Raw genomic sequence first — 15,466 nt, 5'->3', positions numbered from 1 at the left:
TCTGATGTTACAAATCACGGCAAAATAAACTATGTATACCTGCGCTATTTCATGCTGATGTTTGGCTTGTTTATCCTCGACACCGAAATAAACCAAATCATATGCATGTATTTTATCAATTAACGTAATCGTATTGCTCCGCGCCCACAGGCAGTAAAAAGACGAAACAAAAAAAATAACTTAAAATTAGTAATCTATTGCTGACATCCGATCTTCTACTGGAAATAACTTATTTTTTGTAGTACGCAGTTTGTTATGTACTGTGCGTTTAGGATAATTATTTAGTGACGCTGTGGTCAAGTCCACTATAACGGTGTAAAACAGTTATCTTATTGTGTTTATCACCTTAAGTCAAGCAGGCTTGCCATATAAATTAAAAATATCGACAAATTTGCCAACTGTCGGCGCAACGCAGTAGGTGAAGTTGTCTTGTAAAATTCTAATTACGTATCAATGCAAGACAGCCAGGTTCGGTCCCAAAAAAAATCAAAATAAGTAGCAATCGAGTAAGAATGTCTTCTTTTTTCTTGTAAAAGATTAAATGTGCTGCGTTATTGTCTATTAACTTCTCACTTCACTTTTGTTTTAAATATTGCCATATTTAGCAAGTTGATGCATACATGTACATAAATTGTTTCAACTATAGTTAAGATTGCACGAAATACTTGTGCACTGCAAAAGGTCTATGACTACTATATATTACACACTACACGGGATAAAATCATTATTTCCGGTATATCTAAATTATTTGATATTATAACAAAAGTGCTGTTTTATTCCAATTCATTTGCATATGTTGTAAAATTAAAAAAAATAGGGAAAGTAAAAAGAAAAAAAGTAAGAATACTTTTGAGGCTCGAACGCATGATAAAAAATTAATTTGTATGGCATCCTATTGACTTTACCAACTTTGCCATCGAGGCATTTCAAATTGTTTTTCTTACCTTGAATCATATTCGCTTCTAAATACCCTGTTTTACCTATTCAGGGAAAGGTTGTAAACTTTTGTGTACACAAAAAATGCAACGTCACTCTCACATTATCATAGCGGCACAGTATGTACTTTATTGCTGCGCAAGACTGGTTACATGAACTCGAAAGCTATAAAAAGATGACCTTAACATTGTGAAAACCCAAAAATCTATTTATAGTTTTGAGTCTAAAACTGTTTTAGAAAAGATATTATAAAGATAAGTTGTCGGTCAAAATGGACAGGAAAAATAATTATACTGATCAGAGACTTAGATTGCAGATCAAATACAGGTAGATGTGAAATAATACGTAACGAAAACTAATGCGTAGTCCCCCTTCGCCATACGAGTGTGTCCGATTTATCTCCCTTTATTAGACGGCGCGTGCATGCGCTGTCTAGTAGATATGCATTCGCCTATTCAGCAATGGGGAATTTAGACTTGTTTTTGTGTATTTTTCTTTTGTTTTAACAATATCACACTGTTTTCTAATAAAAATAGCTTTTCTGATGTACAGCATGTTACCGAGCTTTAAAGAATTAAAATAAACGTTTAACTGAAGTGATAATGACATGTTTGAATATCATATTTTTTCATCAATATATTATTTTATTTACCAAATAACGTGCCAATGAGCCAGTCTATAGTCGACCGTTCTAAAACGGTTGTGAGAGGTAACGACTGAGGCAGTGTCACTCACTTCGTTTGCTCCGCCTCTATTGGAGTAAGGCTCCGCCTTAAATTGTCGCACAATTTAATATGATGCTCTGTATGCTAGCATCAAGTCTTCGTTGACAGAGGGAAGGGAACCAGGACAACTCAATATCATTTCCCTACAACATTAGGATGCAAGTTACAAAGCCTAAACCACGCTCACTATCAGAGAGGCGGTTCTCTCTCAACCGTCAAGAAAGTACGCTTACTGTATTTAAGTTTCAGAGTCTAATGACGGGAAATTGTGTGATATCAAGTAGTTTACTCTTTTGTAAATAAAAAAAACAATACGTAACTAAGATTATATTTAACAATTTATTCATATCTATTAATTGATATTATAGACATATTTTTGCTATTTGTAAAATAACAGAACAGTACGTCCTCAAAATCACACGAACATTATGCAATTCAATTCGTACCAATATTTAAATGGACATATTCTCGGCGCAACGAATATATTTTTCTTTACCCCTGTCTTTGTCTTGAATTTATTTTAAGTATACCAATCATCTAAATTTAGCTTGTTATCCAATTTATTTTGTTTCGACCAGACCATCTTTGTCACAGCAGACAAACATTTCAGAATAACAGACATGGCATTACTTTGTGAATTTATGCATTAGGTTCTACTCTTTTACAAAAATATGCAACTTAATTATTAAAAAAACGATACATACCAAAAACATGAAGAAAACATTGATTAGTGCTTAGGATATTCAGCTGTAATAGAGAACGATTTCCAAGATTACATTCGACTGTTCATATCATTTGGCAGCGTCTTTGATGTGCAGCATCAACATTGACATTGATTTAACTTACAAAAAAATATCTACATCAGAACAATGTTGCGCTAGTGTCTCTCCATACCAGGTAGGCATTAGCGAAAGCATATTTCTTTCATTTTATTTAAAGTTTGGCTCCTCTCTCATGGACAGTACCTTCGATAAGTATAGTTATGCAAATAAACAATGTACAAAACATCCGGAATAATGTACAACAGTACTTGATATAAAACGAAAATGACCTGTGCTTAAGAATGATTTGGTAAGGTATCTGTAATGAGCGCTGTTTTTGCACGGAGCTTCTCATTTGCTGCATTTCAGAAATATTTGTACTCGTTGAGCTATGGAGGGTTTTATTTCCTATGTATATGTTAGTGTTTATACAGATTTCCATAACTGTCGCTTCCTTAGGGGTTCTTAATTGTTAAAACTTAACTAACTGACTTAGTGTTTAACCTCATTTGACCCCATTGGAACGCCAACAGCCAATGGAAGGTTGTTTACAATACAATGGGTGGAGTTAAGAGAGCACATTCATTTATCAGTCACGTCAATCAATATAAAAATAGCAAGGTAAGTCTGGCGATAAAGTGCACCTTATTGCACGGTGTACCGCTAAATCTCTTCAGTGTTGTAATCTTCTGAAAATCAGCCTAAGCCATTCTCTGTATGATTTTCTCGTTGAGAGTCTGAGGACATTTCAATAGTTATATATACCCTAAACACTGCGAAAAGAGTCTGAGTGAACTTTATCCTTCATGTGCCTAACTGTGTACACAAATTGACTAATATTAAAATGACAACCATAACCCATTTGTGACTAATATATGTTAGCTGTTCAAACTGACCAAAATGTTTCGGTTCGTCTATATTTTCTCCATGGGATTATAATTTAAGTGACTGCGCCATTGCATGAATAAACGTTGATGTAATTCTCGCCTTCGCCAATGGCTAGTCGTCATAATAAGACGGGGCTACTTATTATAATTCAGTTTACCTCAATTATACTCGAGTTAACGCACTTTCGATCCACCTTTAAGGCCTCAAATAGTAAAGAAATGTCATATTTAGACCCCAAGCACTTGTTTTCGTTTGAGAAAAGTTGGTAAAAAAAATTTTCCCGCGCCGCCCCTATCAAAAAGATACATTAGGGATGCAAGAGAGGGGTTACCGTACACTTCAACGCCAAAAATGGAATTTTGGACTTGTGAGCGGCTAAAAATGGCCGAAGGTCGATCTTAAAAACAAAGAAAAGCCTTTGACTCCATCTTTTGCTATCCCGAATATTTATAATTGATGAATTATATATATAGGATCTTAAAAATATTCATAGGAGTCCCCAACCATACATCTTGGAGAATTGGGGGATTCCCTTTAGTTTGAATTGCTAAAGAGAGAGCACTAAGATATTGGATAAACAAAATTAATAACTCCGAAAACATTTCTATATTTGATTCAAAATCTTTGGAATAATGCAAATACCTCTTGTTGGACAAGCCAAGTACATTTTATTATTGATCATCATTGACATTTATAATTATTTAAGAGTCAATTTTGAAACAAACATTAATATTTATCCTGTGTTAAAGATTACATTACGTGATCATTTTGTTCAAGAATGGAGTACATTGTTTAGCGCTTTATCTAAATTAGATTATCATGGAATAAAAACTTTAAATAACACTTAGCTATGAGAAAAAGTTTGAAATGATATGCAGAGAAAACATTTGATGTCTCTTAGACTTTGTTCTTACAATTAAGAACCAGAATTTGTAGATATCAATGAATAGAGAAAATTGCATATGTGAACTGTATAACCAAAATGACATAGAAACCGAGGGAATGAAATGAATGGAATGAAAGAATGAAAGATAGTTTACAAAAGTATGGTGGATGTTTGCCTCCATTTTAAACCATGTTATTGTAAACTTACAAACTCGCCATATTTTCTGTTGAAATCGTACAAAATGTCGCAGGCAACGTATAACCCTTTTTACAGTACGACTTTTTCATAGTAACGGATATTGCTTTTCGCGCATGCGCATTCTGCGTAGGACAAAAACAAAAGAACAAAAGACTGCATTTTAGCATACTTAAAGGCTTTAATAGACGTAATTTGAAGTATTGTCACCCAGAAAACATAAACTTTGGGATGAATTAAAGCGGTAAGTACTTAAAATGTGCATTGATATTTAAAAGAGATATACGAAAATAGCGGGACTAATTATTCAGTGACTAAAGGCGCATGTTAAATTTTCTGTTTATTGTATCATTTGACGACCTTTTCATCAGTTATTTCAATTGAAACAACATGGCGTTAAAGATAAATTTTCATTACCCCTGTATTACATTATATTAAACAATTTGTTTTGTACACTTTCTTTGAATAAGTGGCGAGGCGGTGAGTGGCAAACTGATGACACGTGACCGGTTGTTATTTGCCAGATCGTGTACAATATTATTCAATCGAGATGTTTTAGTACCATGACATTGTTAAGCACGTAAAACCGTAATTTATATTATCTTACTTATATAAATCTCATCAATGTTTATTAATTTTGAGAAGTGACAAATCGTTTAACGTGCATTTACATTCGTTGGGGGAACCAGGTAAAATGTGTGTTATTTCAATTTTTATCTTAAAGTTTTTTGAAATAATATTTAAATGTATTTATGTTACTTTAACATTATTCTGTTCGGCATCACAGTCAAGGACACAATTAGGTAAACTGAAAACTAAAAATGCATAAAAAGTTATAAAATTCTTTAGTTTTTATATGAACTATTTCAACAACACTTAAATTGATTTCTTTATTTGCTAATACACTGTATATATATATTTCATTATTTTGTATGATATAATTTCTCGTGGTTGTAAGGGGAAATTCTTGAACAATCGTCTTTTCCATGCCTTTTCATGGCAATCTTGGCAACAAAGCTATAAAGGTATCTTTTGTGTTTTTGTTAAAGCTATTATATATGATTTTCTACATTTTTCCTTTAAATAACTCGGAATTGCCCATAAACTTCTACTACATTTTTATGCAGGGCGATGCTTTTTGCGCTACGCAGATTGCAAATGGGCGGGAAAATACTGATTCCGGCAATTTTCTTAAAATGGACGCTACCGGCCACCTTAAAAGCGTCAATATATCGTGTTATTTCTTTGCATAATCTAAAATGTTATGTTAACGCAGCAGCCAAAATAAAAAGGAAATATCCCGGGATCCGGTACGCCAAAGGTCGCATATCGATGTCTGTTATGATAAGGCCCTAATCATACCTAAAAATACTACAAAAATAAAAGCCAGAGCAGTTTATTCGTATCAAGTTATGTTCAATACTATCACGGAGTACGTATGTTCAGTTTCAAAGTTTGCGATATTGTCTTGTAACATAACGTGGTACAAGAAAAATCCCGGATGAAAGAATTCTGTAGTAAAATAAAGGAATGTACTTTCCCGTTGGCGGAAAGCGAACTAGCGTACATGAGATCTTTTTCTGAAAAATTATCGTGTTGCCCTAAATGTTTCGTGTTGTCGTGTCCTCGACGCAAAATGCGAAAGGCAAAGACACGATAATGGGCTAGTCTATCGAGTGTAAGTTTCGTTGTGTCTTCGCCCCAAAAGTCGAACACCCGATAAATTGGCCAATTATGTTGTCTTCGCTTATCGCATTTTAAGGCGAAGAATCGACGATACGAGAAATATAAGCTGGCGATAGGAAGATTTCCACCCGCCGACATGATAATTCTGCAGAAGAAGATCTCGTCTGTTTGCCTATTAAAATATCATTATTTCTCCTAAAATATCGTGTTTTCGTGTCGGCGCCCTCAAAAGTCGAAAGCGGAGATATTATAAATGAGCATATTATATTGTCGTGTCTTCTTGTTTTCGCCTTAGACGTTTTGAGAGACGAAGACACGAACTGGCAGAAATCAGCCAACCTAATGTAATAGCAAAAAATTGTCTTTAACGACGGTATAAACGGACCAATGTTTTGTTTGATGTTCAAATATTAATCATGCTTGGGTACAATGTTATCAATTTAGCCTCGTTTTAATTTCCCGTGCCCTAAAATACTCGTATCCGTATTAATTTCGTCATTTACTCCAACATGCCTCGTTACACTTTCAAAAGTAAAATTAAATCCATATCAAATCCATATCATGCTCTTTCTAGTCTCGTTTTCATCTTCAGTCCAAAAGCCCCATATCAAATCCATACTGTACTCAACTGATTGTTTGTTTCATTTTACGCCTTTTTCCAACAGTATTTCAGTCATATAGGCGGGTAGTTTCCTATCCATCGTTCCTGGAGAGTTACACCAGTACTAAACAACCTTCCTCCGCGCTAAACTACCAAAGCATCTCCCGGGGGATCGAACCCACGCCAGAGAGGTAACTGGATTAAATACACACCGCCGATGATTTTTTATTTACTTTAAAATTCATTTATTTAATATGATAGTTCATTTTACATTGTTAAAAACCACTTTTTGCCTGATAGTATAAAACTCACACAGCTGCAAACGATTAATTGGATACTGATAGTGCCTGGTCAAATATTGGTTTTAAAGAGGTGTGCCTGTCCATTAGATTTTAATTTAGGCCTCACTAGCTAAGAATATACGAGTTTGATAACCAGATTGTGACTAACTTTATATACCACACGGGTAAAGATATGAAACAGATACCGGGACAAAGTATTTGAATATAAAGATTGTTAAGGAGTACTTGGTAATTCAGTTTACATGACATGGTGCTGATTTTGAATAATATTGAAAAGTTTCAATGCAGTATTAACTTTTCGGTCGTTTTATTTGTATACACGTATAACCCACTCAAAATGTACACGCAAATGCAAAGTGTAAAATACATTGATAACCGTGCACAGAGGGCATAAAAAGGTAATTTTTATGATTGCACCCCAAATGTATTGTATGGAGAAATGTTAAGGCTTGGTAGGATGAATTCAATAATAATAGTATCTGTGTTTACGTCTTAGCTCAAATTTATGCGATATATAAGCTTGCAAATGTTAGGGTTAACCGTTCAGCTGACTTGATGATTTATCTATTTCGAACTGGGTTTATTCCGGTCAGCTCGTAACTTTGACTGCAAGTGTTAAGTTTTGTAAACGCTGGTACCAAATTAAGTTAAATCATTGATTTTAATCAAAATATTTCTTGGCAATTATTAAATGAAAAAAAAATAATCCAAAAACTTGGATAAATTAATGCTTTTGGGGCGTCCTTGGCCGAGTATTTAAAGTCGTTGATTTCAAACCATTTATTTTTAACATCTATAATTCGAACCCAGACAGAGGCGTTTGATTATTTCTTGTGAGCAAGCATACGGAACGTTGGAATTTCTACTTGGGTGCCCGTTCATTCGTGAAATTATGCACAGAAAGGCACTTGAAAACTTTCCTTCACCAGTAAAGCTTGAAAGTCGCCATATTACTGTCTATTGTGTTTGTTCGACGTAAAATCCAACCATAATGATAATAATAATAATAGTTATAATAATAATAATAATAGTTATAATAATAATAATAATAATAATAATAATAATAATAATAATAATAATAATAATAATACTTTTACAAGTATATGTCAACCTCTTAGTGTAATAAGTTTGCTATTTGATGTTTACACTGCCTTCTTGTTGTTAACAGTACATTTGATTATGTACATTAAAATTATTTCAGTATTTATGACTTTTCAAAAATTTATCTTCTTCGCTTTATAAGAAAATAAAATCAGAAGAAGATATAAACATTATCCCAGCATCGTCACAATGATATGGTAAGTCATATATGATTATCTAAACCCATCAATTTACATTATGAGGACACAAGGTAGTTTTGGTTATCGATATTTCGGCGTAATGGTGTCAAGTACCTTTTTGTTACCTTTGTCTATTTTGGAAATTGTGAGGTTTTCCTTTTTTCATGAGTACATTTATATTTTTATGTAACATGTAATATTCGTAAAACAAATATGACTTATACTTATATAATTTTGTATAATTAATTTTTCAGGAATGTTTTAAGACTGTCATCACTTATGTCCATAAATGCCGTCTGCATAGGCGCCATATTGCCTGTAGATATAGAACGGAAACTGTTGTCCCTGTATTTGTCTATCCCCTGTTCTCGATGTTTCATCCAATCCAAGAGAATGTCGTAAACCTGAAGTGATTCTTGTCTGTAACCCGTGACGTCTATCATATATTTTAGGACTTTGGTTTGAAAATCAATTATCTCCTTTAATGAGTGTACAGTTGAAGCTCGTACCCACCATTCTTTGGAATGTTTAATCATATCTTCTTCAGATTTTGGTTCATCCTCTAGAGTTCCCATGATGTACCTACAATAAGCTTAATATTCATCAAAATAGCCAGCAAACATCGTTAATGTGATGTCCTAATTGCTTCTAATCAAATGTTTTGAATTAGGCAAAATGTGATATTTTTCAACATCAAGTGTATTATTTGACAAGTGACAACATGTGAAGTATCTATCGAAACCACAAAAAAGTATTAATTCTTCTTACTTATTATATTCATACTTGCATTGTTTGACAAATTTTGTTTTAAGTTTTAAATAAATTGAGTAGGTGAAATGAACCTACCTGCACACCCAATTAGCAACCACATCGAAGTAAGTCATAGTGTACAAGGTTTTTTGAGCTCCGACATAAAATAATTTGTTATTACCAGCCGATATTAAAAGTGCTGACATGTACAGCTCTTTTGAATAAATCACGGGTGTCTCATCAATTCGAAGACACGGATCAAGAAAGCGGTAATAATTTCGAAAGCCCGTGCACAGTATCACATCATCTATTTCGGCTTGTGTGTTATCTGTAAAAACAGCTTCTTTAGCATGGAACCGTTTTACAACTGGACGCTCCTCTATACCTATAGGCCAGTTTGAAATAAACGACTTTGTTCTACAGGATACAATGATTTGTGACGCTCCAAACTTTAAACATTGAATGGCAATGTCTTCCGCCGAAAATCCAGAGCCAATTATTAGCACAGCTTTATCTTTGAACATGTGACAGTGACGTAAATCGCGCGAATGCAGCACACTGCCCTGGAAAGTATCTAATCCTGGAATATAGGGCGTAAAGGGATATGTAAAGGCACCGCTACAAACAATCACGTGACTAAACGTTTCGTTTATTACTTTCTTGCTAATTAAGTTTTCGTACGTTACAAGAAATGTATCGGTGCTGTCGTTATATGATACATATCTTACAGGTGTGTCGAATTGAACAAACTGTCTCAAGTTGTAATCCCTTGACCAGCGACCTGAAATATGAAGTTTAAGACTGTTTAAAATATTTTTAAAAAATGAGGGTATGACCTGTAACACGTCAATGCAGTTAATTATTTCATATTGAATTAAAGTCTATCTTTGTGTTATTGCCTTTATAAGGTAAACAAGTATACATAAGAGAAGTTTTGTTTTCAATCGATCGAATGGTTTCTCAAAGATATATTTTGGAAAAAAGAACAACCTACTGTATAATCATGTGTATAATCAAGATGTAAATTTATTCACCTAAAATCCCTAACATCGAGATACTGGCTTGACATGATACTGATGATGCGCAATAGGTATTTATAAACTGACAATAGCTGATATTGCTACATTTACCTTCAAGATAATCTTTAACCACAGGTACAGAGATATAGGAGGGTACACTTTTGCCGTAATGGTCCTCAAATGTATAACCTGGAAACTCTATATTTGATTCTTTTGGAGCGTTTGTCCATAAATCATTATACATACAACTGTGGACTGGCTCGCCATGTTCATCGAATCCTGAAATAAGAGGAGTATCAGAAATCAAAATTATCTGCGATGCTAATTTCCATTATCTACTTTTAGGTTTAATGTTCAAATGCCACATTGCCAGACAATAGATGCTATCAGGAACTCAGCAAATATGGCTTTTTCCGAGCAAATCGGTAGGTACAAACAAACTTTTACCGGTGCATTACCCGTCACAATGAATTAGTCAGCCTGTTGCGCTTATTTACGAAGTTGTAACTGTAAAAGTTTGCCTGAACCTACAGATAAGCTGGGAAAAACCCAAATATTCTTTATTCCGGAGTTTGTGTATTTACACATCCGAAAGCAGAGCAATTTCACATCACAGGAGTTGTTATTTGGAATTTGGCAAATTTGGGTATTTTCAAGCTAATAACCTAGTACAAATAAACTTTTACCTTTGAAGCTCCAATGGCACTGACGTATACAACATATAAGTAACACTTGTAACAGAACGATGTTTCATTAATTACATTTTTTGAATTGTTTACTTTCCAGGACGCAATTTTTCATGGAGGCATCCATTTTGATTGTCTTGACAAGTACATTATAAAGGAAGTAATTTGATCGGCACATATCAATTATAGTAAACGAATCGATTTTTAGATTATTTTCATAATTATCATTAATACAATGTCATTTTGATTATGCGTGTGCCTCCTGGTATTTAGGGTTGAGTCAAAATCTAAAAAATAGACTTCAGGCCACACAGAATAAGTTGATGAGGTTTATACTTAATCTCAGTCCCCGTACTCATATCGGGGGGGGGGACTCATTTTGAGGAAGTAGGTTGGTTACCAGTACATCTGAGGGTAAATTTCCTTATTCTTGGTCTTGCACATAAGATACATAACAATAGTGCACCTAGTTACTTAAATGAGCATTTTCAAATTGCAAATGAGGTGCACTCTTACTCCACTCGATTTAGAGATAGTAACAGTTATTCTATTCTAAGAATTAAGGGTTTCGGTAAGAAAACATTTGTATTTAATGGTTGTCAGGAATGGAACAGGTTACAAACAGATCTTAGGTTCATAACAAGTCGTGATAGGTTTAAAAAATCTCTTAAGAAACATGTTATGCAATCAATATCTGTTTAGTCATTTTAAACTAGTCATCTTACCTAGTTTTTGTTTATATATTTGTTATGTTTAGTGCATATTTTAGTCAGTACCTATTCATTGTCAAACATATCTATCATAATAATTTATGATTATAATACATGTGTGATTATTTTGTGACGGAAATACTTATGTGCAAAAATTGATAAAAGAAATTGTCATTGAATAATTTATGTGCCAATACTTAATAATTAGTAAATATTTTGCCTTTCTGGTGTCAAATGATTCTAAAGACCACAAATGGAAATAAGTCGGCTTATGCCTTTTTGTGTCATCCTTTAAGTATTGAATATATGGCATCAACACATGGCACGTTCATGTTTACATGTATCTCTTGATGTTGACATTGAAATGTGTATGTTGTTTTATGGCATGTATTTTTTTACCAGAATAAAACTATCTATCTATATCTATAAAACTATCTATCTATAAATCAATTGTTAGTTTACTTCTGTCTGGAAAGAAATAAATAAGTCGAAACTTGTCATCATTTGTAAGTTCGGTACTGCACCGTCTAGGTCAGTAAAACAAGGCTCAAGCCTTGACTTTAAATAAAGGACTTCGGTCTAAAAGTAAACACTTTAATTTACTGTCAAATTTATAATTTCATAAAGCTGAACTTATCTTAAATAGGAATCTTTACTTAAAAAAATAAACCTTTTCGTCCTTAGACATAATAAAATTTATAAAATGGGACTTGATTATTGTTTTATTTTAATTTTTTTTGGTTGTTCTTTGTCTCCCAACAACAAACCTAAACAGAATACATGTACCTTAATCACGGCTTAATTGTGATCAACTCTATTTCCGAACGATTTTTATTTAAAACTGCCACTTTTACACACTATTGCAAGTAAAACTTTTGACAGCTGTAACGGTAAACGTTTTGTATAAATTATCCAGATTAGTTTTGGAAAAACTCAAAATAAAAAATTATTATTCTTAATTCCGAATTAAAGTTTTAAAGCAAATTATAGAAAGCAGAAATCCATATTTTTCTTATTCTAATATTATGAACTGTCAAAATGTGTTAATAATGAATTAGAGATGTTTATGTAGTTTTAAATACTGAAGAAATTAGAGCCTGAACATGCAGTTTTGTGTCCGTTTAAGGTAGCAAAAATGTAAAACAAATTAGTAAAAACAATATGTTATTTCAAAAAAATAAAAATGATATCATTTCTTAAAGCTTAACGGACCTTTTAAAAATAATCAGCTAAAAATCAAAACGACAAGCTTGGGGAAATATACTTATATCACTTAGACGATTTTATGTTGAAAAGATTAATTGGTTCCCTGTAAGTCTTTGGTTTTCTGGGGGCGGGTTGAATTAAACAGCAACGCAAAATTCATTTCATAAGTCGACTTTCAATCTTTACTGGCGAAAACGAACACAGGTGCTCCATTATGTATCATTTTAGACACAAACTTGTCCCCTTGAATAAGAACCCCACCGATGTTCCGTAAGCTAGATGGAAAGCCTTCCTCACATGAAACGAAAATCCAAGGAACTCTCTAGTTGGATTCGACCGTAAGTGTCAAGATTTTTTTTCGTTTATTAGTTCCCAGCCTTAGTAAACTTTTTAGTTCCCTGCTAGATGCCCACTCAAACTGAAGACTTATCTAATTTTTCGAATTGTAATTAAATGTCTGTGAGATATTGTATTCAAATTGTAAATAAACAGTCTGTTTTATCATATTTTTCTGTTGCTACACTTAACCCGTTTTATACTTTGAGCCGCGTCACGACCAAAACCAACATAATAGGTTTGCGACTTAGCACTGGATCCAGAACCAGCCTGCGCATATGCCGCGCAGTCTGATCAGGATCCATGTTGTTCGCTATCGGTTTCTCTACTTCTAATAGAGTTGGTAAGCGAACAGCATAGAATCCTGATCAAGACTGGCGCGGATGCGGAGGCTGGTCTGGATCCATGCTGGTCGCAAACCCATTATTTTGGGTTTTTGTCAGGGACGAGCTCTTTTTCTTTTCTTAAATGTAAAGTTGACATATCCCAAACTAAAAATTCCCAAAATAATTATTTCGGTTTAAAAACGTCCCTTTTGGGGGGAATAAACTTTTTTTTGTTAAAAATGTATTTTCCACGAAATTAAAACATATATGTAATTGAAATATGAAATTTTTAACAAAACAGCCCCAATTAATTTAAATTAAAATGCTACCTTTGAAAGGGGCAATTGAAGCAGAAATTAATTCTTTGACAGGACAAAAAGCTAACAAAATAATAATATAATTTTGTTGAGACAAAGAGTTTAATTAAAATAAAAACATGCTTTCCCTTTTATTTTTATTCAAAATCGAAATAGTATACACCAAATTAACTAAAATTAAACACAATTTTTTTTTCCAATATAAAAAAAACTGTTGTTTAATGTTTTTTACCCCATATCCCTAATAAGGCTTTAGCCTTCAATATAAAAATTTTATTGCACTAAATTCCATGTAAAATTTAAAATTTTGACAGTTAAAAAAATTGATTGAGCATTTTTTAAAACCCCAAATTTTTCATTAAAATTTGTCGCAAACGCCTTAAAGGGTTTTGGAAACCCAAGGGAATATTAAAAAGAAAATTTAAAGTTTTATTCAAATCCCTTAAATAACTCTTAACAAAATTTAAAAAAGTTAACCAGGGAAAAAAAAAAATTTCCAACCAAACCAACTTGGGTGTTATCCCTTTTAAAAAGAGGAAAAAGTTTAAAAAACTGTAACTTTTATTAAAACCCTTTTCCCAATTTTTAAAAAAAAAAAGTTAATTAGTCAAACCCTTTTGGTTTTTTTTTAAAAATTTTTAAAAACGGATTTAAAATTTAATACCCCCCCTTTTTCCCGGTGTTTCCCGGCCTTTAATTTTCTTGGGGTTTTAAAAAAAAAAAACCTGGGCCTTTTTCAATTTCCCCAAATTTTTTTAAAAAAATAATTTTTGAAACCTTTTAAAAAAATAAAATTCTTTTACAGTCCCAGTTTTTTAAACATTTTAAAAAAGGTTAATTTTTTTTTTCAGTTTGGAAACTTCCAATTTTTTTTTATAATAAATTAAAAAATCAAAATTAAAATTTTTCTTTCCCTTAATAGGTACATAAAAAATTTTAAAATTAAAAAAAAAAAAATTATTTCCCCCGGCCCCCAAGTAGTTAAAAGTTTTAAAAACCAATTTGGAAAAATTTCAAATAATGCTGATTGTCTTAAAAATTTTAAATTTTATTTTTAACTAAAAACACAAACCCGTAAATGAACGAAACACTAATAAAAAACAAGCAAAATATCAAGTTAAAATTGGGGAAATTTTTTACCTAAAAATCATTAGTCAAATAACCCGTAATTTTTCTTGGCTTTTAAAAAAAATTTTTAAAAAAATTTTATGGGTTAAATGTTAAAAAAACGATTTAAAAGTTTCATTGTGATTTTAAAAACTAAAAAACCTCCCAAAATTTAAATTTTTCAAAACCGTTTTTAAAAAAATTTTTGGTTTTAGTAGTTTACTATTTTATATATTTTGCGTAGTTTTTAAAATAGAATTTTTTCATATATGTAATCATCGGGTAAAGATTTTTTAAAAGGGGTTGGGTTTAAAACCCTTAAATATTTCATTTCAATCTTTGGTAAAGAAATTTAAAATTTAATAGAAAGGGTTTATTTCTGTCTACACAAATAGATAATAAACATGTAAAAGGGTCTGAAACTAAAAACCTTTATTTAAGTAAAGAAAGAAATTTTAAATCAGGGGCCCGTGATCTATAAATAAAAACATTGGGAGAAAAAAAAGCCCCTATACGTATGCCTTTTAGATATTTTGCTTTTTACTAATAATGAGATAAATTTTCGTTTTTTTTTGTTCAAAATTTTTAATTTTTTTAAAAAATAGGGCCCGAATCTTATTTTTTACTAAATCCTTTGTTGTATCCCACAAATTTTTCACAATTCGCATGTTAAAAATAAATTTTTTAAAGCGTAAAATTTAAAGGGTTTTAAAGAGAAAAAATTAAGGGAAAAGGGACTTACCCAAAAA

The 15,466-nt window shown here is 32.3% G+C and overlaps 1 protein-coding gene across 1 annotated transcript; it reads right to left on the bottom strand.

Moving 5' to 3' along the window:
- Positions 1–8,162: 8,162 nt before the first annotated feature.
- LOC132718138 (trimethylamine monooxygenase-like) lies at positions 8,163–10,842 on the bottom strand. Its single transcript, XM_060701763.1, has 4 exons — positions 10,809–10,842; positions 10,141–10,308; positions 9,107–9,791; positions 8,163–8,842 (listed from the first exon to the last, which is right to left on the bottom strand). Exons 1-4 carry the CDS (start codon positions 10,840–10,842, stop codon positions 8,503–8,505), a joined length of 1,227 nt encoding a protein of 408 aa, XP_060557746.1. The 3' UTR covers positions 8,163–8,502.
- Between the last annotated feature and the right edge of the window lie 4,624 nt (positions 10,843–15,466).

Source organism: Ruditapes philippinarum, unplaced genomic scaffold (assembly GCF_026571515.1).
Source record: "Ruditapes philippinarum isolate M1 unplaced genomic scaffold, ASM2657151v2 ctg8862_1_1_1_1, whole genome shotgun sequence".
Lineage (NCBI taxonomy): Eukaryota > Metazoa > Mollusca > Bivalvia > Venerida > Veneridae > Ruditapes > Ruditapes philippinarum.
This window is presented reverse-complemented; position numbering and strand designations above follow the sequence as displayed.